The following is a 26,109-nucleotide window of genomic DNA, read 5'->3' on the forward strand; positions in this document are numbered from 1 at the left end:
TCATGGCCTCCAACACCCTTTCCAGCTCTATATCTATAATATTAGGTCTCATATGGACCCTGCAGTAAGTTTAGGAATACTATAGTATTATAGTTTATACTCATAAGTACAAAATGTTCTCAAGTGTTCTACAATCAATCTGTTCTACCATCTGTTTTTTATATTCGTTAATGTAAAAAATTCTTTCTTATGTAACATGAAAGCAATATTATGTCAAGTATTTTATGAACTATAGCTTATATTGTCATAAGCACCACTTTAAAGTTTATAATGTTCTAAATCGTGATTGTGGCATGCTGAAAAGTTATGATAAATATTTTGGTTTGTTTTTTATTAACAGGCTGTCATTATGATGACAACCTTTCTCTTTAGACTGACTCTTTAAATGTTTTCTTCAGTAAAGTTTATTCTTTTCTGTTCTAATCTTCAAGAGCAGCATCTTCTAGATGTGAATTTCTACTTTAAATCCAACCAGATGCCATGTTTTCATTTGAGCAGAACATTTTCTTAAAGTTAAATATAAGAGGCATTATAATTTTATAACTCACGGTGAGGAATTTTGCAGAAATTTTGTACTAATGGAATCCCAGGAATGATTATGAAGAATCTAAAAATGTGCGTCATGGAGACTGGAGAGGATTTCTAGTGAGGCCTGAGTGTTCCCTAATGGGGCAGTACATTCAAATTCCCCAGTGTTACTACAGCCCAGTTCTCACACTTCCTGTTTTCTTCAATTCAACAAGCATTTATTAATCACTTAACGTGTTCCAGCCCCTGTACTAATATCTTCATTGAAATGGTAATGCAGTTTATATTAGCTTTTGAACAATTGTTCATTGTTGTTGAATCATTTCATTTGACTTAATAATAAGTCACCTTAGGTATATGGGAATATAATAGCTAACATTTACATAGCTCTTATTATATGCCAGGGCTTTACAATTATTATCTTGTTGAAATATTATAACAACCCTGGGAGCTGCTATTATTATTATTGTCATTTTATAGACCAGGAAACTGAGGCAAACAGAAGTTAAGTGCCTAGGGTCACTCAGCCAGTAAATGTCTGATTCTAGGTTCGAGCTCAGGTCTTTCCCACTCCAGTCCCTGTGCCCTACCCACTGTCCCACCTAGCTAGCCATAAATGTAAATAAATATGTGTGTGTGCATGTGTGTATGTATATGTGTACATGTATATGGGTGTACACAATACACATGTCTGTATATGTACATATATGCGCACAATACATATGTATATTTATGTACAAATAGCTTTAAAGTTTGCAAATCACTCTACAGATATTATCCATTTTGATTTGTTGAGGTAGGTGGTATCTCCATCTTATGGAGGATAAAACTTAGGCCAAGAGGATGTGACTTAGAGGAACAAAACTAATAGTTAATATTAACATATTTAGTATGCTAACATAACTAGTTGTTAGTAACAGTAGTAGCTGAGACAGCACTTAAACTTCAGTCTTCCTATCTGAGTGAGTCACTTGGATTCCTAGGTCAGTGGTTTTTCACTCTATTTTTTCCCCCAGTATAATATATTTTTTCACAGCAGATTCTTGAATTGTTTACAAAGTTTAGCTCCCTAGAACATAGTAAGAAATAGTCATGGGAAAGGTTTGAGCTGAAACACTTGCTATGTCCAGAGCAGCGTTTCTTCTCCATGTGCCCCTGTGTGTTTGCCTTGAAGAGAAAACTTTTAAATGGTAGGCAAGCACATGCCATCCACTTTTCTGTCTTCACTAGGCTCCACCTGCCAAGTTCCACTGTTTGCAGCCTTTGGGGGAGGGAAGGAGGAGGCATATGTCATGGCAGGTGGTGCCTGGAACTGGCCATTCTCCTTCTGGCTCTAATTCCTATTTTAGTCAAAGCTGGCGTGGAGCACACAGTCTGGGCTGGAGGCAGGGAAGGAGCTGCCTGGGACTGCCTGGAAGTGCCCGGAACAGTGACAGGAGTTTCAACGCTAGTCTGAGGGCCAAGGCCAATACCCCTCACCCAGGGTTGTGCTTCTGTAAGAAATTTTGGCCAGTGTACCCTGGAGGGTTTTTTTGGTGGTTGTTGTTTGTTTTTAAGGTTTTAATGTTTTGATACTTTTTGTTTTTATAGCACCATGATTTTTTCCCACCTCTTCCCACCCTTGAACTCTCTTCCGTAAGAAAACAAAAAACAAAACAAACCCAAAGCAATGGTTAAGCAAAACACAAAAGATAAAGTGACCTGCTCTGACAATTTACGTGCCTCATTGCTAAGAGGAGGGAAGTAAGTTTCATTTTCTGTTCCTGAGATCATGTCTGGCAGCCATGGACCTTCAGGTCAAAAACAAAAGTTTGAGAAGTTACAGTAACATCTTCCGTCTAGCGTTACATGTAGCAGCTCTGGCACTGAAATTGAAAGCAGGAACTTTGGGGATAATTCCTTTTTCTGTGGCTCCAGATGGTTGGCCGCTACTGCCCGGTCTCCCAAGTTCCCCTTTCTGGTAGGCATGTCTTCCCTCTGTCTCTGAATTCTACTTCCATTTATCACTTTTTCTGCATTAAGTAAGAGCAGATACTTGAAGGATGGGAGTTTAAGAGTTGTCCAGAAGATACTTTAAGTGAGCCTACAGAAATTAATTTTATATCTAAATACTCTTATTTAATTAACCAAAAAACATTGTTAGCCATTCAAAAGTCTGCAGAACATTAAAAATAATGAAGGGATGATATTAGTAGCAGAATTAATGCACATAAGGTCAACAAAAAGCATGAACCAATGACAGGACTTGGTCTCTGGCCGCTCCCTCCACATGACTACTTTAAGCTCCTTGGTATAATGAAGGAGAGCAAACTACCTAGAGTCCTGAAGCCTGTCCACAAGTCCCAGCTTGCCAAGGTCACCTTGAACAACTCACTTGTCTCAGTGTCAATTTCTTCCCTCAGATTCAGTTTTCTCATCTAAAAACTGAAAGATGAATCAGGAGATATGTTAGGGGCATTTTGTTTTCTCTGACTCCCATCCCTTTGTCTCTGTTGAGTCAAACTTTTCCATTAAACAAGATTTCAAGAGAAATAGGTTATATTTCATAAGTATTGGGGGCGACTGGTGTAGTAGAAAGATCACTGAATTTGGAATCAAAGGAGCTGCCAGTTATCTGTGTGGGTTGGCACAAATCACTCAGCCTTTCAGAGACTCAGTTTTTCTCATTTGTAAAATGAAGAGACTGGATTAGATGGCCTCCAAGGCCCCTTCCAGCTCTAAATCTACAAGCCATTGTTGTAGTTGAACTGCACATGCACACACACACACACACACAAGTATACATACATAGGCAGTACATAGCATATATGTGCACATATACTGGACTTTGAGGGAAAATGCCCCTAATTTTTTTCTTTTAATGTGTTTTGTTTAGATGTATTTATAATTCTGCAGCTATTATATATGTTTGTAGGCATAGAACATAAAGTTACATAACTTTTTTGTGTGTTTTTAAAAGCTAATATTTTAATTTTAGATCATATTCATTTCACAGTATATTCTCCACCCCTCCCTCAACCAGACAGTCATCTCTCATAACCAATTGTTTTAAAGGAGGGAAAAAAGTTTGGAAAAGCTAACACATCTACCAAGTGTATCAGTATGTACTATTAGAAGTTTTTAAAAAACATGCACACATATACATCAGAACATAAACATCTGAGTGTTGCCACTTTAAAGGAGTTCACTTAGAAACGTGTACACACACACACACACACACACACACATTCTAGTAGTGCTGCCATCACTGCAAACAAGTTTGGAGTTCCTCTTTTGGAACTGCCTTCAGAATCAGGGCCACTTTATTTTGGACAGGCCTTATCCTTTGAGGCTGGATTTGAGTTTTGGAGAGAAACAAAAGTCTTCCAGCCAAGTCTGGTGAATAAAGTAGATGACCAAGCCTGCCTAATACCATTTTTGGTTTGAAGAAGTCAGAATGGAAAACGATATGTGACCCTAACGTATTGAAACTGTTGTCAGAGACTCATAAACTGTTCTGTATAAAAAGGACATACCTGTGTATCTGAGTAATCTCACATTGTTTAGTTAATGGAGGCTTAGTGTTAGCCTATGTGACTTCACAAAACCTGTTTTCTCCTTGGTGTCTATTTACCTTTTTAGTATTAACAGTTAATGCAGGATTGCTTAAGAGAATCAAAGGAATTCTTATATGTTCTCCAGGGTACAACCACCCCAGCCTCTGCCCCACTATTAAAACTGAACATGTTTCATCCTGCTTTTCAGTCCTATGATTAAAATTTAAAACATATTTCCACAACTTTATAAAATCAGGTAATAGACTGGGTATGTTCAGTATTTATTTTTCCTGAAATTGTCCGAACTTTAAAAATTCACTTTTTTTTTCATCCAGATCTCTGATTTCATCATTGTAGGGAGCTTCTGGTGAAGAAATGCCCTCTGTGAATACAGATCAACAACTATTCTGAAACATGTAGTTTTATAGAGTGTTATATGGGGGCACTAAGAGCTTAAGTGACATGGCCAGTATGCTTCAGAGGAAAACTTGAACTTAGGTCTTCCTGATGTCAGGCTGCCACACTTAACATCCACTTTTAGTGCATGCTGTATTATTACTTGTCTGTAAATTAAAATTCTTGAATGTGAAATTAACAGACTGCCATCTGTCCAGAATTCCTTGGGGGAGATGAGGGTTCAAATGAACCTAGTTTAATTCAGAGCGCTAAGTGGGAGACCCAATGTCTATTTGTCTGTACAATCTTGGGTTATTCTATGTGGGTAATGCTATAAATCACAACTGCTTTTCTTAACTTGTTTCTGTTTCTACTTGAACAGCATATTATTATGAACATCACTTACTGTTTCCTATATTCAAGGCACTGGGCTAGGGGCCGAGCACACATAACTTACATTGTTTAGTGGCCAGTAACCCTCATTATAGATAGACTCTCTCTTGCCTTCCCATTCCTCTTTCCTACTCCCTTTTTTCTTTTTTTTTTGAAATCAGGAAAGCCTTTATTAATCTTTACATCCATTCTCCCTGAATGGCCAGGTAGCCTTCCCCGGTAAGGTTACAGGAAGACTACTACACGTGCAGGAAGATGGGGCTTCTTATACTGTTTTCTGAACTTTGGATCTCCCACCACACCATCCCCTGGCCACGTGACTCCGTGTTCTCCTCTCTGATAGGCCCTTCCTCACTCAGCTCCTTGGGGGCCTGCACTTTAGTTTCTGACCTCCAGCCCATCCATGCTAGGTCACAACCCCGCTATCATCTAGGAAAGTGGACAACAGAACATTTTTACCTCCCACAAAATCCCCCCTCTTTTTCTTTATTAAAATTTCTGTTTCCACACCTAAATCCAATCAATAAATACCTCCTCACATTCTTTCCCCTATGAAAAGCTCTAGCTTTGACTCAAAGGTGAGCGTCTAGATCACCAGGTATTTGGGACTACAGATTTAAAGGTCAAATGTACAAATCATATTTTACATGAAAAGTGTAGGATTGTAGGAAGCTGGGGCTAAGTTATAAGCAGTGTTCTAAATAAGAAGTAAACATTTAATTTCTTGATACATATGGATGTAAAGAAAGAAATAAAATGGAAGGAAGGAAGGGAAAGAGAAAGGAAGAAAGAAAAGCAGATGGGTAGATAGGTAGGTAGAAAGATATTTAGGGATGTAAGTGGGTTCTTGGACTATGATTTCGTTAGGGCATTTGAGCAGAGAAGAGGTGAGGGAACAAACATTTATTATATGCTACTATTTGCCAGGCGTAGTGCTAAGCACTTTACAAATATTATCTTATTAGAGTAACTGCACATTGTTTAGTTATGTGTGGGTTTATTTGGAATTCCTAATGTAGAAACTCCAGCCACTGATGCAGATTGGCAATACATTTGTAACATCTGGTCTTAGTTGCACGAGCCACTAAGTGAAATTACTTGTACAAGAACACATAACTAGTATAAGTCAGAAACAGGACTAGAACTCATCTTCTTAACTTCAAGGCCAGCTTTCTATCCATTACACCATGCTTCCTTTCATATTTACTGCATATCTGCACACACATAATTGTATGTTTTTAGGATTAAATATATATAATTCATAAACATGAACACATAAAAGTAATTACTCTTAATTATTATTGAAGATATATGAGTTATTGCTAGGTTATGTGCCACATCCATGAATCTTCCCTTGTTCCCCACTGTCAGTAACAGCTTTCCTCCATGAATGTCATTTGGCACACCTAATAACACTTATGATATATTATTATCTATAATGGTTGTCTGTATATGTGTCTTATCCCCTTACTAGACTGTGTTCCACAAGGTCAGGAATAATATAGTTCTCAAATTTATGTCTCCCCTAGTGCCTAGAATAGTGCTCTATACACAATAGGCATTGTCTCGAGGTGGCCCTTCTCCTTACCAAGGCAGACTTCTGCCTTGCAGAATCACATTGCACAGTGATTGCCCCTTTTGTCATCCCCAGCCTCTTACTTATTTTCAGTCTTTCCTTGTCTATGGGCTGCTTCTGTACTGCCTACAAACATGCTCATTTCACCTCCATCCATAAAAAACCAAAACCTCCACAACAGTTACTGGGCCACAAGGATCTACACTGTGATTGGAAATCCATGGATCCAGAGTGATTACAGTAAAAATACACATGTTCCTCTTAAACGTGATCAATTAACAAGGGGAAAGTGACCACTTCTCCCTTGGCTCAAACCTGAACCTTGAATAATAGTCCTATTGAAGTACCTGGACATAACTGACACAGCTAAGACTTTGTTGGCTCAGTCAGACCAGAAAGCAAAATTAGAAAATTTCGTTGTGTTGGTATAGGGAACTTTATAGTAGGTCCTACAGATAAAGAAGTTCAACATACTTATTTACCATATTTGACACAGTGTAGTAAACCTATAGGGACAGCTAGCTGACTCAGTGGATAGAGAGTTGGGCCTGGAGTCAGGAATACCTGAGTTTAAATCCACCTTCAGACACCTACTAGCTTTGTGGCCCTGGAAAGTCACTTAACCTCTGTTTGGACTTAATTCATTGAAGGAGGAAATGGCAAGTCATACTTGCCAAGAAAATTCCATAGACAGTGTGATCCATTGGGTCACAAAGAATTGGACACAAGTGAACAACAACAGTAAATGTATATACAGGTATGTTTCATATACACAGGATTAAAGTGGAAGTTTAAAAAAAAAACTTTAAAAGCAAACCTATCTCTTATTTACTGTTGTCTAATGATACCTTTATACATGTATATATGTACATTATATGTACATATGTGTATATGTCATTCAAAGCACTTTCATCTACATTATCTCACTTGATCTTCACAGCAATGCTTCAAGATAGGTTAGATTTTAGGATACTGAGGCACAGTGTAGCAAAGTGACTTGCCCATAGCTGCTTATTAGTGGCAGAACTGACTCTAGAACCATGACTCCTAGATTCAGTAAAAAGAGGAGTTAATGTTGTTGAGATCAAACACGTAAGTCAACAAAGGGATTTTGAATCTGGAGCCTTTTTCAGAAGAGAAGAGACGGAATTCCTAGTAAGAAAGTCAGCTGGTGAGTTACAGAGGAGACAAGTGAATAGTGAATAGGACACCAGAAGTCAACGCATCATTTTGTGACATTATTCTTTGTACTTGTTTCCTCATTTAAGACATGTTGTATATACTTACGATTTACTTCATAAGTATACCAATATGAGTTTTAGCCAATAAAATAGAGAATGTTTTAAAAATGTTGAGCATACTATAATTCTTTAATTATAAAAGAAGTAAAGAGGAATATGATGTAGGGAAAAGGGCATTGACCATGAAGTCACAAGACCTGACTTTGAATCCTTGCTATGTCACTAGTTATGTGACCTTGGCCAAGTCTCAATTTTTTTCATCTGTAAAATAAGGGGGTTATTAGATTAGTGATCTCTAGGGTTCTTCTCAGTTTTAGATCAATGATCTATTGCAATTTAGTAGACAGAGAGAGAGATATTTGTACCTTAGCACAGTGGAAGGGGACATTGTCTGATCAGAGTCAGGGAGCTTGGGTTTAATTTCACCTCTGACACTTATTACCTGTGATCTTTGGTAAATTTAATCTCTAAGGACCTTAGTTTCATCATCTGCAAAATGATAGGGTTGGACTGGATGGTCTCTGAGGTCCCTTCTAGCTATAGCCCCATGATATTATGGATCTTACATATTAAAATGTGATATTTGTCCTTTTTTCTTGATTTCATCTTTAATTCTTTAAAAATGCTCTATGCTAACATTTGACATAGGTGACACAGTAGATGTTTCACCTACGGGCCAGGAATCAGGAAGACTTGAGTTCAAATCCAACCTCAGACACTTACTGGCTGTATGACCCTGGGCAAGACACTTAATCTCTGCCTCAATTTTGTCATGTGTAAAATGGGGATAAAAAATAGCACCTACCTCCCATGAAAGTTATAAGGAGCAAGTGAGATAATAATTGTAAAGCACAGTACCTGGCACATAGGAAGTGCTATAAAATGTTAGTTAATAATTATTATTGTCATCATCTTTTTTTTTAGATTTTTTTAAAGATTAAATTATTTTATTTGTTTTCAGTGTTCTGCAATCACTTCCATATATCTCAGATTTTTTTCCCTACTCTCCCCTTTCTTCCCCACTCCTTCCCTGAGGTGGCATACAATTTTATATAGGTTCTACACTTACATTCCTATTAAATGCATTTTACCTTAGTCATGTTGCATAGAAGAATTAAAATGAATGAGAGAAATCATAAAACAAAACATAATACAAAAGAAAATGGTCTGCTTCATTCTGCGATCAAATTCCATAGTTCTTTCTTGGGATATGGAAGGCATTTTGCCTCAAGAGTCCTTGGGAAATGTTTTATTGTCATTATTATTGTTAGTTTAGCTGTTGATGAAGGCCACTGTTTCCGTCCCTATTTTGCATGGATTGTAATCTGCTGCACAGCACCAAGAGCTCGGAGCTCCATGAATCATAGTATTGTCTTCTAGGCAACTGGCCCTGCCTCCACCAGCATTGTTCAAAGGAACAGCCCCAGTGATGTGACTGGGTCACTGGATCTGCAAGTGATTCAGCCTCTACCCCTCCTCTGTAGTCACTTTTACTGAAGTCCCAGAAAGCAAAAATTCCCATCATAAAATCCTTGGTATTATAGGATATGGTTCATTGCCAAAATGGGCATAGTTTTATCAATTAAAAGGATACTAAAGATATCTTTGTATAGCAGCCTTAACATCTCTCTCTACTCCAGCCAAATTGGATTACTTGCCATCCAGAACAATATACCTTCCCATTTGTAATAAGGACTACTGATCCTTTCTGTCTATCCTACTGAAAAAAATTTTCCTACATGTGCTGTCTCTCTCTAATAGAATGTGAGCTTTTGAGAACAGGGATTGTTTCAATGTTGCTATTTTTATCTCCAGCACTTAGCACAGTGCATTTGCATGCAGTATTTCATAAATGCTTTTTCATTCATTCATTCACTCACGCACAGAACTATTCAGGCTAGAACATACCAGTTAGTAAGTGTGGGACAAACCTCATCAACAGACGTCAATTGCACATAGCAACATCACTCTAAATGACATCTGCGTGAGAAGGGTGGCTGCCAAAGGGATGGCTCTTATGAATTCTGGATGGGTCCATGACACAAATGACACTAGATGGCCCTTGAGATCAGAATCCAACTTGTTACCAAGGCTACGTGACTTTATATAGTCCTGGGAAGTTCCATTATTGAAACCTTTGGGGACCTGGGTATGGAAATTAAAATGAGAATGGGGGGGTGGAGAAAATGAAATTTTACCATCATTAAGTCAGTTAAATGAGGCAAAGCACCTGTTTAGAGACCAGATTGCTGCCATGTCAATAAATCTGTAGTACTACTGAACTGTTCCCCGGAATGTTTAATTTTCTTCACTTTTGCACGTCTTTTTGGTGACTGGATGTCAGCACCGAAGAAAAGATGTTCACACGCAGAAATGAAAGGGAAAGAGGCACCACAATTTCACTGAATTATATAGGCTTGTTTGCCCAGGTTCAGACAGGTTTGGGCATTTGCTAGAATTCTCTTGATGATTATGAAGATGGATATGCCATTTGCTCTAAAGAATAGGGAAAGAAGAATTTCCAGAACTGTGAAATTAGTCTCTAAAATTCCCACTTATGGTTCGGTACTAGACTACACCTGAGTTCTCCTTAAATGGTATCATGGCTTTAGAATCAGAAGTTCTGGGTTTGAATCCCAACATTTCCACTTTACTGTTTGACCTTCGGCAAGTCCCTTCAGCATTGTGGGTTTCAGATTTCCTCTTCTGTAAAATGAGATGGGCTGAGGTAGGGCAGGCTGGGAGAACTGGACTAAGTGGCTCATTCCATCTCTAAAACCCCATAATTCTGTTATTCTACAATCCTTTCTTCCTCTCTTCTTTGAAACAGTCATTATTCGTAGGACTAAAACACTAATATTCTCTCTTTGTGAAAGTATACATACACACACATATGTATTTATACACGTAAACAGACAATGAGCTGGCCCAGAATTCAACAGAATGGAATGATTTGACTGGGATACTTCAGAGTTCTTCTCCTTGAAATAAAGGCCCATATTTTAATACCAGTATTCTTCCAGTAATGTTGTATGACTTTGAGTCATGGAACATCATGATCTATGGAGAACTGATATTGAGAATTCCCCAGTGGGGCAATGAAGAAAGCCCATGGCAGGCACGAGCAGGTCGCAACACACAACACTGCAAAATTTGTGAAGAAATCATGTAAGAATTGTCATCAAAGAAAAGTACAATTGAGCACTCTTTACTGAAGGGAACCCTCTGGAAGATACAGCAAAGAGAGTTCATGAAAATATATATTTTTTTTAACAATGCTGCTTTTGGTAAAGTGAGGAAGGAGCCTTCTGGAGCCCTCCCAAATTCCCCTACAAACAACTAGAAAATCACCTGAGAATTGATGGAGGAAAAGGGAAGAAGCTTACCAGCCCATCAAGAAAGGTCTTTCTCACTGGGGCAGGAGGGGATGGAGGTCTGAAAAGCAGCAGCAAGCTTCACAGGAGGGGGTCTGCAACAAGTCTCCAAGTCTGGGGCAACCTACCAGTGAGGCCCCGCCCTCCTGCAAACCAGCAGCTCCCTAGGCAAGTGATCAGTCAGTGCAGCACAGCAAGGCTCCACCCCCACAATCCCACCCTCAGCATAAACCATCAGCCAGGCCTTGACCCCTTTGCTGACCAGTAAAGCCCTGCCCCAGGACAGGCCAACAATGAAACCCACCCTTGGAATCTACCAACAGAGTCCCTGTTTCTGTAGCAACCCAGCAGCAAGGCCCCACCTCTGGAGTAGGCCAGCACCTAAACCGCACCTAGGGGAGGCCAATAGGGAGACCCCACCCCCCAGTGTAAGCCAGAAGGGAAGCCAGCAGTAAGACCCAGAGCCCCAATGCAAAAAGCCTGGGGCAGTGCAAGACTAGAGCCCAACTCTCACTTAAAAACACCAAGTCACAAAAAAAGACAGAAAAAATTAGCAAAAACAAAAAAACAAAAAGAGAGCTTGACCTTAGAAAGTTGCTATGGTGATAGGGAGATCAAGGCATAAATTTAGACGAGGACAGTAGTGTCAAAATGGCTACATGTGAAACCTCAAAGAAAAATGTAATTTGGTCTCAGGTACCCAAAAAATTACTGGAAGAGCTTTAAAAGAATTTTAAAAAGCAGATTAGAGAAGTAGAAGAAAAATTGGGGGAAAAAATGCAAGCAATGCAAGAGAATCATGAAAAAAGTCAATAGCATGGGAAAAGATATACAAAAATTTGCCAATGAAAAAACTTGTCTGTTTACGTGTATAAATACATATGTGTGTGTATGTATACTTTCACAAATGGAAAAGGAAGTACAAAAGCTCACTGAAGAAAATAATTCCTTAAAATTAGAATTGAACAAGTGGAAAATAATAACCCTATGAGACATCACAATATGATAAAACAACGTAAAAGTAAAAAAAAAAGAAAAAGTTAAGTTTTTCAGTGGAAAAACAACTGATCTAGAAAATAGATCCAGGAGAAATAATATAAGAATTTTTGAACTACCTGTAAGCCATGGTGGGGGAAAAAGGCCTGGACATCTTTCAAGAAATTATCACAGATAACTGACATATTAGAACCAGAAGGCAAAATGGAAATTAAAAGAATCTACCAATCATTGCTTGAAAGAGATCCCAAAATGAAAGCTCCCAAGAACATCATAGCCAAATTCTAGAGCTCACAGATCAAGGAAAAAGTATTGTAAGCAGCCAAGAAGCTGCTCCACATTGTGGAGCTACTCAGGATTACACAGTATTTGGCAGCTTCCACATTAAAGAACAGGAGGGCTTGGAATATATTACACCAGAAGGCAAAGGAGTTAGGATAACAACCAAGAATCACCTATCCAGCAAACCTGAATATAATCTTTCAGGGAATAAAAGGATATTTAATGAAATAGAAGACTTTCAAGCATTTTTAATTAAAAGACCAGAAATGAATAAAAAATTCAGTTACTTTTTATTATGATGTATGTCTGTTGTGATTTCATGAAGACATACATTAGAGTAAATTTTCTGGGTAATCCATCCTTTCTTTTGACTAAAAGCAAGGTCTGATGCGATGCTTACTAAATGTACATGCCCTTTTGCATTCTAGATATGCACTTGTCTACAGGATCAGATATGAGAATAACCCATTAAAAATGTTCTGACATAATTCTTACCACTTGCAAACAATTTTCAGATTACATAAGGGAGTTAACAAGTTAGATATTAGTAGAAACCTAATTTACAAGTAGTTTTTCCTTAGGGAAAAATAGCATGAAAATATTTTAAAAATTTGAATAAAATGGAATCCACTTTCAACCCCATGCCAAGTGTATATCACATGTAGATATATTTTTTATTTTTGCATTTTGTAAAATGTGCATTTTACTTATTTATTTATGGCTTAAACAAACTAGTAAGACAAAATGTTTTTGACCAGACTTAAATTCGCAAGACTTCAGAGTCTGGACATAATTCACTTATTGTCAGCATCAAACAAATAGAAATAGTATAATACTCACTAGGAAATTATTTGAGAATTAAGGGAATGTACAAATACAATGATTTGAATATTTTAAATTAAGGCATATTATTATTCAAATGTCAAAACTGAGTACTCTCACTAAAGATTTTATTAGAATTTGGGAAACTGGTACTTGATGGGGCTGAGAAACCTAAAAGTATCAGATTTATTTAGATTTTAAAGGCAATGAATGTAGAAAAGTTCCATACAAATATCTTACCAAATGGGAAATATTGTGGTTGCCAGCAATACAATAATATTCATAGCTGGCATTTACATAGCACCTGAGGATTTGAGAGCTTTTTATATGCTATCTGCTATCTCATTTGATCATCACTTTGTACTTTGAATTCACTGAAGCATGGGAAAATTTATAAAACTCTTTACACCTATACACCTGTAACTCTCTGATCCAGTGACAGTGGCCTCCTGGCTATTCCAGGAATATGACACTACATCTCTCAGCTCCAGGTATTTTCTTGGGCTTTCTCCCATGCCTGGAATACCCGTTCTCTTCAGCTTGGTCCATTAACTTCATTGGCTTCCTTTGGGTCTCAATTAAAATCCCATCTTTTACTGGAAACCTTCCCAAATTTGTTAGTTACCCTGTAGATAATTTGCTTTGTGAATATATTTGTCTATAAATTGTCTCCCCCATTAGATTGTAAGCCCCTTGGGGCTATGTTTGGCATCTTTGATCCTCAGCACTTAGCACAGTGCCTGCCTGGCACTTAATAAATATTTATCAATTGTTCAGTTACAAAGAGAAGTAAGCCAACGTAGTAAAGTGACATACACAATCAATGGAAAGAACGACAAATAAAAACAAAATGAAACTGAACACTGTGTAGAGTAATCAAGCTTAGCCCTAAAGAAAACACACTTCCTCTTGTGTTTGGCAGGGAACAGAGTAATGGGACATTACATATACTGTTATATTTGATTAATGTGTTGCTAATTTTCATTGAACTGCTTTATCCCTTGTTAATATTTCTTTTAAGGGGATAGCTTGCTTGGTGGAGTTAAGGGAGAGGGAGGTATATACTTAGGCATTAAAATACTATAAAAATGATATCAGTAGAAAATTAAAAGAAAATGGAATTGATTACTTTGCTCCCAGTGTCTGCAAAATTTTCCATAGCCAAAAAAAAAAAAAAAATCTTGAGGGGCAGGGCAGGAATCAGAAGCCACCTGCTACAAAGTCAGTTCGATAACATCTGAGAGATTAAGATAAAGGACAGACTGCCATCACAAATTTAAAGTTTTACACCTCAGATGCAACAGTTTTTCCTTTACTTAGAATATTTATTCTTTTCTAAATTTGATTGATAAGAAAGATTAGAAATTTGTAGGTAATCTAGATTCAATAAACATATGAAAAGGTAACAAATTAGATGACGTGGCATAAAATAAAATGAACTAGATTTGGGAATCTGTTAAGGTGTATGAAGTAATCTATACTTTATGTTTTATTTTTATAATCATATTAAAATTTTAAATAAAAAGCTTGAAGTATAAAATGCTTGGGTTCAAATTCTGTCACAGACCTTGGCTGGGTGTGACCCTTTGCAATTCACTCAATCTCTGTCCCTCAGTTTTCTCATTTGTAAAATTAAGGTCCTATCTATGATCTTTCATCTTGTGGGAGAGATATCTTTAATCATTCCTTTCTTTTAAGAAAATTCTTTTCTCTGTATTTGCTTTTAGTTTCCATGATGACAAGGGATGCATCACATATACCACATGTTCATTCTTGTGTACTTTCTTTCATGTATGTTCTCATTAGTAGCTCCACAGGTTTATACTGATGACATCATTGCTTTTAAGATAGAATGTTTTCTTCTACCTTCACTATATTCTGTTTGAACATGAACTCAAAAGATGTACTGAAAAATTAATCTTTTCTTTCAGCACCTCCTCATTTACTCATCAGGTATGTGTTTCATCTGTGTCAGTACTAAGGAATTAGATTCAGAAGTTTTTGTTTGTAGCATGAATTTTTCATGGTGAAGCACAATATGTTTCATATGCTTTGGACCTGAATTTTATTTATTAGTGAATGTGATAATAATATATATAATGCAGAGTATCAATATTTTTATTTTGAAAAATATTATTATTGAAATATTATTAAAATTATTTAAAAATTATTGAAATATTTTTTTAACATAACTTATATTTCCCAACCCATCCCCTTTTCCATCCTTCCTCCTCTTCTCAGAGAGTCATCCCTTAAGACAAAGAATTAAAAAGTTGTGTTTGTATGTGTGTGGTAGGAGGAGCAGGGCTCAGCAAAACCTATGTCAAGAAAATATGAATTTGCATGCAGTGTTTCACCTCAGCAAAGAAGTTGGGAAAGGGATATTTTTAGATCTATAATTTGGGGCCAAGCTTTCATTTTTAACTTTATAACTTTTAATTTTGATTATTTTGTTGTTTTTTCCATTTCCATTTCCATCTACACATATATCGATGTGTATACTGTTTTCCTGATTCTTCTCATTTTACCCATTTCATATATCTTCCCATATTTCCCTGTATTCATCATAGTCATTGTTGCTTACCACACAGAAATATTCCATTTCTTGTATACCAAAACTTCCTTTAGTCATTCCCAACTTCAGTGGGCAATTACTTTGTTTTTAGTTCTTTGCTACTACAAAAAGTACTGCTGTATGTATTTTAGTGTATACATACAGCTTCCTTAGATAGCAGCTGAACCTCTAGGTCAAAGAAGAAGCACATTTTAATCATGTTCCTCACATAATTCTAATGCTTTCCAGAAGGATTAAACCTGATCGCTGCACCAACAGTGTGTTAGTGTGTCCGTTTTTTCAGAAGCTCTCCAACACTGACTTCCCATCTTTTGTTATCTTGGTCAATTTGATGGTTGTGATGTGAAACCTCAGAGCTGTTTTGTGCTTCTTTGATTATTAGTGATTTGGAGTATTTTTTGGTTTTTAATAGTTTGCAATTCTTCCTTTGAGAACTGTTTGTTCATACGCTTTAAACACTAAATATTAGGGAATAGCTTTTGTTCTTATTATTCCTGTTAGTTACATAGGCATCTTGGGTATTAGGTAGGCTGTTATAACAGATATTTGATATGAAGATTTTTATTTTCACAGTCAACTGATTCCCTTCATAAGTTGGCTCCATTAATTTCACCTATGCGAAAAAGCCTTTCAATTTCATATAATTAGGCAGCAAGGTGGTACAGTGGATAGACTATTGGACTTGGAGTTGGGAAGACCTAAGTTCAAATACACCTCAGACAATTTCTATTTATGTGACCCTGGGCAAGTCATTTGTTTGTCCTAGTTTTTTCAACTGTAAAATAATAAGAGCACCTATCTCACAAGGCTGTTTTGAAGATCAAATGAGAGACTTGTAAAAAGTGCTTAGCCCAGTGCCTGGTACATATTAAGCATTATATAAATACAAGCTATTATTATATTAAAAATTAGTAATAAGAATTATTCATCTGATGTTTTGCAATCCCCTTTGTGCCTTGTTTGGTTATGAACTCACCCCCTGGACATAGCTATGATATATATTTAATTTTTCTTATTCTTTAAAGATGAATTTTTGATACATTTTGTTTTTACATTGTCTAGATTTCTCTTCACATTCCTCCTCTCCACTCACTTCTAGGGACCTACCATTTGTAACAAAGGTTTTTTTTTAAATCAGCAAAAACAATACATTTAAAAAATCTCATATCATATGTAATTTTTCATACCTACATTGTTGTTTATTATATTCCTACTTCTGCTTACTTCACTTTGCATCAGTTCATATAAGTCTTCCCATGTGCCTCTGTGTTCCTCCAGTTTGTCCAGTCTTACAGAACATTATTCTATTTATGTACCTTAATATGGTTAGCCATTCCTCGGTTGCTGGGCAATCTGCTTTGTTTCCAGTTCTTTGTTATCACAAAAAAATGCTACTATAAATATTTCGGTGTGTGTGGAGGCTTGCCTGCCCTTTTTTTGATCAATTGCCTCCTTTGCATATATGTGAGTGAAATCTTTGGGTGAATAGATATGGGCATTTTAGCAATTTACTTTGCATAATTCCAAACTGCTTTCTGTAATGTCATGTATGTTAAAGGCATGTCCACTACTCTATGGGAGAAGCATGGCACAAGGAGAAGGCATGAACTTGGAGGTGCAGAACTTAAATTTAAATATTGCCTTTGCTGTTTACTATGTGACTTTAGGCAAATTACTTAATCTTAGTTTTCACTTCCCAAAAGTGAGGATGTTGGACTAAATGACCTCTAATAGCTTCATTTTGGTGGTCATAACTGGTTAAAGTTTGAAAACTTCGGTGGCTGCCATCATTATATCATATGAGAGCCAAGGAGGAATGGGTAGTGAACAGACTGTTGGGATTGGAGTATAATATGATAATATGGGTTTGAATCCTACCTCAGATAAAGCTGAATAACCCTGAGCAGATCTCTTTACCTCAGAACCTCAATTTACTTCATTTCCAAAATCAGAATACTACTTCTACTGCTTGCCTCACAGGATTGTTCTGAGAAATGCATATGGAAAACCTTAAATTGAATTTGTTTTCCTGCCTGTCTAGGCTACAGAGGACTTTTCTTTTTTAAAATCAGTCTTTGTGGTCTACTGGTCTTGAAGAAGACTGGATTAAATTATGTTTGGAGTTATCAGGGAATGTATAAAGGACATTGGGACTATACATAACCAGTTTGTGGATAACACTGTTAGCTTATAACAAGTAGGCAAGTGGGTGATTGGAGTGAAAAGAATGTGGTTTAAAAAAAAAAGACATAAGAAATCAGACCAAGGGAGTGAGTGCAAAATTGTATTGAACTTGTTTGTGTATTTATTTTAGATAATAAGCAAGAGGTGAAAGTTGCTCATGCAATTCCTGCTTCTAGAATTACCTGATAGCTACAGGAAGGTACTGGTTTTACCCAGTTATAATAGAGGGGTAATCCCAGAAATGTTAATGTGATTAGGAGATAAAAGACATTTTTCTTCTTGCTCACATTTGTAACTCCATAACCTAGAGCTGGTCTTCCTTCACACTGACCTTCAGTTGTCCCCTAATGAATGGGAAGAAGAATTGTGAGTCTGTAAAGAAGGCAGTAGGTTATTTGTGAGCCTGACTAGGGGGAAGAGAACTGACTTTTTTACTACTCATACTTGCTGTACTATATACAGCACTTTTCAACAAGACGAAATGATAAATGACACAGAGAAGTTAAAGACTAGCTTTCCTCATTATCTTCAATTCTGAATTAGATTTAATGATTCAGACATGAAGAATAAAATAACAAAAGGAGTATTTTTCATATGGTAACAGATTTTCTTCTCCAATTTACATAGGGTTGAAGCTTTGAGAGAAGCAGCATCTGCTGTAGAACAAGAAAAAGAAATTCTCCTTGAGATGATTCATTCTATACAAAACAGCCAAGAAATGAGACAAATCAGTGAAGGTAAGAATTCTTCCCAAAGCTACATCATCAGTATGTATTAAACACTTGCCTTGTGTAAGTGGTTCATTTTATGTGTGTCTGAAATTAAAAAAAAAAAACAAAAAACCATTTATCTTTCACACAGAGTTCTGATCTAACTAAGGAACTTAGGTCAAATATGGCTATTTGTATTTTTAGCCTAAATTTTTTTTCTACCAGTTGATTTGCTGTAGAAATGTAAGTCGATACAACAGTTAAAACAAGTGAGGGAATTCTCAACCTGGGAAGAGGGCCACACCAGCAAAACATTGCTTGACCTTTGATGGAAACATATTAGGTTTCAGTAGAACATGTGAGCTCAAACTTTTTATTATATGAAGGCCTTCATTTATGTGATTGTTAGTCTTCAGTCAAAGTTAGACTTTAAGACTTTGAATGGGAATTAAAGTCTGAGGATCCCCCCACCTCCACTGACACAAAAAGCCCTGTCTCACACTAAATTGGTACCCTTTCCTCGTAAGACTCTCCCATACAGCTTTACTAATTTAAAATACAAACCTTAACATAAAATTGGAGGGTGTTCATCTGTTTTAGTTGACTATACATATTTATTATAAAAGAGGGTTTCTGTTTTGGGGAAGAGATAGATGCCCCAAAAGAACATCAATAAAAAAAATAACAAAAAATTAGAAATTCTAAAGGGGGTCACAAACAGGTCAATATTGTTACTACTATGTTAAATTATGTAAGCACTTTTAAACAACAAACCATATATAAGAGAAGTTTCATTTCATATACAACCTTTTTAGTTTTTACATATTAAAATTTTGTGGTAATATTTGTGAAGTTCATAATAACATAAAGAAAAGAAAAAAATAAAATTTAGAGATTAGAAGCTCAGGAAAGGAAAGAGTAAAAACCAAAAGAAAATTAGATCAACTATGAGGTGGGAAAGAAAAAGAACAATTGATGTAATAATGTGCCCTTAGTATAAAAAATATGATGTAACAAAGAGAACTGAGTAACCTGACTCAATCCCTCTTAACAACCAATGGTAAATACACATTTGTGAGCTCCAAAATGAGGGTGAGGTATGCAGACCAAGGTAACTGAATCATACACATGTTGAATATATGGCTTTGGTCTCAAATTATTTTATATACTAATCAACTAGCTTATTACTCCCAACAAGCAGTTAATAAGAATACTGACATAAAGTTGTGGAATACAGTAATTATGTGCTAGATGATTTCCTCACCATTACTCCTGCCACTCACCTAGCCTAGATTCCACCTACTAGCTTGGCTAAATTGTTTGTTTCTATCTGATCTTCTATCTGAAAATAATAGGGTAACCTTCTGGACAATATGGTTTCTCCTTTATCCACATGCTATAATCTTTCCAGCAAATTCTGAACTCTTCAGTTGTACATGATGGTCTTTGCTTATCTCCTACAATATTAGGATCCCTTTGGTTATAGTTAGCCTTTTCTACCCCTCTCCCATTTATCGTTTATTTATTTACATCATATTTTTTATACGAAGGGCACATTATTACATCAATTGTTTTTTTTCTTTCGTGACACTATTCATAAATTATCTTGACAAATACCAACATCCTGGCTATCCCACCTACAGCCTGTGCCCGTGGGTAAGTAACAACTTTTCTTTACCTGTCATATGTATTCTAAATGTGAGGAAAGCTAGGTGGTGCAGTGGATGGAGTCCTGGGCCTGTAGTCAGGAAGACTCATCTTCCTGAGTTCAAATCTGTCCTCACTAGCTGTGTGATCCCAGGCAAGTAACTTAACCCTGTTTGTCTCAGTTTCCTCATCCATAAAAGGAGCTGGAGAAGGAAATGGCAAACCACTCTAATCTCTTTGCCAAGAAAACCCCAAATGAGATCACGAAGAATTGGATGTAACTGAAATGACGAAACAACAAATCCTAAATTTAGAGCTGGAAAAGTCATCAAGTTGAATCCCCTCATTTTATACATGTGGAAGTAACTTCTAAATAAGGTTGTGACTTACCCAGGATCACAGTAACAGAGCTAGGATAGGCTAATTTATCTTGGCTCTAAATTCAATGTCTTGGATATCTGAAGTGTCTCATCACAATTGTATCTCATCTCACCCCGTTTTATGACTCAGGTCATGAACTCATCATCTAATCCTTTCAGTTAGCTAAACTACTTGTAATAGACTCTTGTCATTACAGTATGTTTCTCAATCCTTTGATCCATACCAAAATGCTCTTTACTATGCCTCCCTCATCTCAGATGCGGATTTCCACACAGATGAATAATCTTCTTGATTACATTATGTTATGTTATGTTATATTATATTATACTTTCTCCCCTTCTACCTATTTTGGTTCTCTTGAATAAGGTGTACTGTCCCATTTTCATATTCCATTTATGAGTTGAAACTCATAAAGGCTCAATAGGACCTAGTGATACACATACTTCTGACTACTAAGATTCGTAGTTCACACGGTATAAACTCCATGCACAATTATATAGCTAAACTAATGATATTTTTTTCCACCATTATTATTGTATCCCAGTGATTTTATATCTACTGCTATTCTTTTTTTTCTTTTTGAGACTGACTGTACCTATCATCTCAGGCTGGAAATGCAGAGGCCTTGCACAGGTTCAGTCTTTCCTTCTCTTTTTAGTTTCAAGTCCAAGAAAATAGATTCTTTCCCACCAACGTTAGTTGTATTAAATCTCTGAAGAATTCACCGTTTCTGGATTTTACGCTGTGGCCACAGGAGTTTAATCCTGTTTGCTTCTTCATTAGTAAATTTCTTATACTTCATTTTAATCCCATTTCCTCTTACTTTTTGGTGAAGATAGAGTACATAAAGTAAAGCAACAGAGTTCTCCATACATAACAGTATATTAATGCAATCAAAGTATTGACACAAACATGTTTCTTGCTGGTATCAGCTAACTATACAAAACATTTTCTTTCTATTCAGGAGAAAGAGAAGAATTAAGTCTAACAGCAAATCGTTTGATGGGAAGAACCCTCACTGTTGAAGTTTCCGTAGAAACGATTAGAAATCCCCAGCAACAAGAATCACTTAGGCATGCCACAATGATTATTGATGAAGTGGTCAATAAGTTTCTCGATGATTTGGGAAATGCCAGGAGTCAATTAATGTCACTGTATGGGGCTTGTTCATCTGAGGTACCACCTGGACCAATTGATCAGAAATTTCAATCCATAGTAATTGGGTGTGCTCTTGAAGATCAGAAGAAAATTAAGAGGAGATTAGAGACTTTGCTAAGAAATATTGAAAACTCTGATAAAGCTATCAAGTTATTGGAGCATTCAAAAGGAGCTGGTTCAAAAGCTTTGAAACCAACTAGCTTAAAGCAAGTTTAAATAGCTTGGGCAACTTAAAGGTGCAAATGGGTTTTCATGTAAAGATAAGTGCTATTTTAAGTGATAGATATATGTATTCCCTTGTAAATGTTGGGCAGACAGACCCATTCATTCTGTTTCAGCTGATAAAAATATTCCAAGTGTTATTGCTCTCACCATAGAGACATTTATAACTAGAAAATATTAACTATAGCTCTATTTTTAAGTGAACGTTTGTCTTATTATCTGGTACACCATTACTTTTGACTATATTTTGGGTAAAAACACTCAACTATGTGAAAACAAAAAGCGTGTAAATGGTAGCAGTATTCCTCAGTACTGTTTCCCCCTTGGATCATCTATCTTGCAGTACAAGTCAACTTGGTAAATATACCAACTGAAATTTTTTTCATCTAAAATTTGTCATATGGCTGTATTTAACAGTTGGCTGGTACACTTCTGATTCCTCCTGCTACAACACAGACCAGTCCTAGGTCCTCTTTGGTGTACAATGGCATAGAAACAAATTCATTCATTCAACACTTACTTATTAAATACCTATTAAGTTGACCATGAGATCCTAAGTCAATCAACATTGAGTGCCTTAAGAGAAATACAAAATATGGTCCTTGCCTGTAAGGGGCTTCTATAACATACCTGGCCATAGAAAAGTGACTTTAATTCATTTTACAAATATTTGGGGAGCATCTTCCAAGCTTAAGACATGATGGTACATACTGTTATGTGGACAAAAATGGGCAAAGTATGATCCGTTCTCAAGGATCTTTATCTTAAAGGTTGACTTATGCCTGGGGATATATGGTTCTCCTTAATTTGCTATTTTGGGTTCTGAGTATTTTGATTTCATTTAAAAGATGTTTGGGGAAATTCCAAAGAATGAAATTTCCTAAACTAGAATCATGTGTTAGGCAGGGAAAAACCACCAATGTGATTTTATTCTAATTTATATTAATTATCTTCAGTATAGAATTGTAGCCAAACACAAATTACTAATGCTAGTTTGGCAACTTCTCCATGTTCAGCAAATCCTTAGCTTTTGCCCCTCTATCCGTAAATCCAGCAAATGTGCCCTTAAAAATCTAATTTTATTTAGTTGGGAATTTATTAAACATTCTGAAGATAAATATTATTTGGGGTGCAGTTTGGGGTTGTTATCCATACTTCAGGTCCTCATCAGAGGTACAGATAATGTTATTGATTAGACCTTGTTTCCTCTATTCTTAAAACGCAGCTCTGGTGATATGTTTTCCATGAAGTCTTCCCTGACAGCCCAAGCTAGAAGTGATCCCACTCACCTAGAATTTCTTATGCTTGTTTGACCTTTCCTATGTACTCAGCATATTCTAACTTTTACACATTTTGGCATACTTTTTATACTCTTACTAGATTGTAAGCTCCCTGAGGGAAGAGACTTACTTTTTTTCCCTTTAATCTTTGTGTCCTTAGCATCTAGCACATAATATACAATAAATATTTATTGGATAGTAACAACGGACATTTATGTGGTGCTTATAAGGCTAATCCTATGCTTCAATCATTCATTTGTTCTTTTCGACAACCTCAGGAGGAAGAGTAGCACAGTTATCATTTTTATTTCACATATTAAAAGACTGAAGCTCAGACTGATGAAAGTGTTTAAATGACTTGCCTAATGCTGTGCAGGGGTGAAGCCACTTTAAGGCTCCAAGACCAGTTCTCTTTTCCAGTACATGGTGAGTTTCAAATTGTTTCCAATTAGAATCAACTGTGAGACATGGGAGATAATGGTACAGGACCACTCAGCATGGCGTGACTGCTTCAAAAAAGGCTCTGTGAGCGAAGCACAACTGTACGAAGGAAATATGAGATGCACAGATTTAGAGGCATCTTCACTCCAAAGGTTCACATGGGCTAATTGTGCCTGACCTGGGGTAGAGCCTTCTGAGTTCATATTGGTCTGATCAGCCAGAGTCAGATATACACTGTACCTTGAATCCAACATACTGATGTCATTTTGGTACTCTGAGAACAGACAACCACCACCACGACACTGCAAGTCTGCTACCTTTACCCATTTCAAAATATTTTACCTTATGGGCTCTTGAGCACCATCTCAATATCTTTTTCTCCCTATTTACCTTAGTTCTTGTCTAATCTCTTCCACTTCTCTCCTTTGCTCTCCAGCTTGAAACTGCTGAGTTAACACTATGGTATAAAATAGACCCAACAGTATGATAGTTTGAAATAGTATTCAGTTTGTATATTTTTTCAAAAAAGCTTTCATGAAGACTGAAAATAGTATAAGGTACTTAGTTGAAAGTTCAACAAGACAAATGTTTGGTGTTATTACAAAAGCTAAGGGATCCCTTAACTTTTGGGGGGGAAAATTACTTCATTTTTTTTAAAAGACTGGGGAGTAAGGGAGAAGAGAGGATGACATAGTAAAATCCCAAGAGGCTCAGTGTATTCTGGCCATAGAGAAGCCAAAGGATAGCTTCCAAGCATGCATCCCCTCCCAGGTTGAAAAGGTAATAAATATATAAGACTTGTTGAGAGGAAGGGGATGAGTAAGCATAGATGCATCTTGTTTCACAAGGGCCGGATCAAGCTTTGTAATCAAGGATTTAGGAACCTCCATTTTACTAGTGTGTTGAACACATTTTATCAAACCTATGACCATATGGAATAAATATTGACAATAAACGTGCAACTCTTTGGCAAACTATAAGTTATGCCAATTAACGTGGGGAAAGAAGACCTCTAAAAGCCCTCATATTTTGACATTTTTTCCTAAGTATTTATTGAGGTCATAATTATAATCCAAAAAGTTATATGGTTTTTCCATTTAAGTTCATAAAAGCTTTAATAGCAGTTATTAAAGATGCTCAACTTCATTTTTAGTGCTGACAGTACTATTTTAAAAATTACTGTTAACAAACATACTACTACACATTCCTCAAGGTGATGGGGCCTGACCTGACTCAGGAAATCAAACACATCTGTGACTGCATCAGTTCAGAAATTCTCTCCAACAATGCAAACTGCAGCCCATCCATGCCTGCCCATCCCATGTGACTATTTTCCATGTCCTCCCTCAAATTTGTCGTGGATGTCTTTGAACGTGCTAGAGACCTACCTCACTTTCCCCTGACATCCTGAGAGTACCAGTGAAGCACTTGGGCTGCCCACATGCCATCTCACACTGTCACTATGTGTCCAGTCCACGTTCTTTTCCTATTGTGCAATTCTTTGATGTCTTTTAATCATTTCTGCTCTCCTTTAGAATTCCTCATTGATTCTATGTGGCAGCCTCATCATGCACGTTTCAGATACTTGTTTTTAATTCTGCAGAGACTGATAAATTCAATGCCTTACTTCCATGCAGCAATATTAGAAGAATACTGGCAATAAAAAGATGGGCCTTTGCTTTTATGGGGATCACAGGGTCAGTAAAGGGGCGGTGCAATTTACTGCTCTACTCTCCTCCTCCTGTCAGCTCTGGGACCTACTCATTATCCATCTGTACCAACTATGTCAGGTATACATACTGACAGACACGTTCTCACAGAACACACAAAGGGATGTAAAAATCTAGACAATAGACAGTCTTCATTCACTTGTTCTTTTCTCTGGGGATAATGAGTATAAAATTAATACTAATGATAATAATAGCTTGTATTTAAATAGTGCCTACTCTGCGCTAGGCACTCTGCTAAATGCTTTACAGATGAGACAGAGGTTAAGGAATTTGCCTAGGGTCACACAGCTAGTGTCTGAGGCCAGATGGGAACTCAGTTCTTCCTGACTCCAAACCCAATGCTCTATGCACTGCACTACCTACGTGGCTCTAAAACTCCCTTGAGTTAGTATTATTTAGCATCCTAGCCAAATTACTTAAGTCACATAAATTGTCTGGTGACTAGATATTAAAGAGTTACAGTATGATTTCACAACTTTATTGGATACATTGGATACTGGACAGTGAGCTGGGCTCAGAAACAAGTAGAACAGGCTCAGTTTAATACTATAAACATTAAGTGCCTACTAGCCGCAGGGTGAGAGGCAACAAGGTATTGTGGATGGAGAGAGATTTGGAAGATAAGCCAAGTCCTCAC

At 36.8% G+C, this 26,109-nt stretch overlaps 2 protein-coding genes across 2 annotated transcripts in view; one reads left to right on the top strand and one right to left on the bottom strand.

Moving 5' to 3' along the window:
* The window catches only part of BAG2 (BAG cochaperone 2), a 32,776-nt gene extending 10,556 nt beyond the window's left edge, over positions 1–22,220 (top strand). Inside the window, exons 3-4 of the mRNA XM_072642537.1 lie at positions 18,531–18,640; positions 21,606–22,220. Of these exons, the coding sequence (XP_072498638.1) occupies positions 18,531–18,640; positions 21,606–22,015 (520 nt within the window). The 3' untranslated portion in view covers positions 22,016–22,220. The remainder of the gene's footprint in view (positions 1–18,530; positions 18,641–21,605) is intronic.
* RAB23 (RAB23, member RAS oncogene family) overlaps positions 18,426–26,109 on the bottom strand; it is a 49,323-nt gene continuing 41,639 nt past the window's right edge. Inside the window, exon 6 of the mRNA XM_072642539.1 lies at positions 18,426–18,559. Within this exon, the coding sequence (XP_072498640.1) occupies positions 18,432–18,559 (128 nt within the window). The 3' untranslated portion in view covers positions 18,426–18,431. The remainder of the gene's footprint in view (positions 18,560–26,109) is intronic.

Source organism: Notamacropus eugenii, chromosome 2, assembly GCF_028372415.1.
Source record: "Notamacropus eugenii isolate mMacEug1 chromosome 2, mMacEug1.pri_v2, whole genome shotgun sequence".
Lineage (NCBI taxonomy): Eukaryota > Metazoa > Chordata > Mammalia > Diprotodontia > Macropodidae > Notamacropus > Notamacropus eugenii.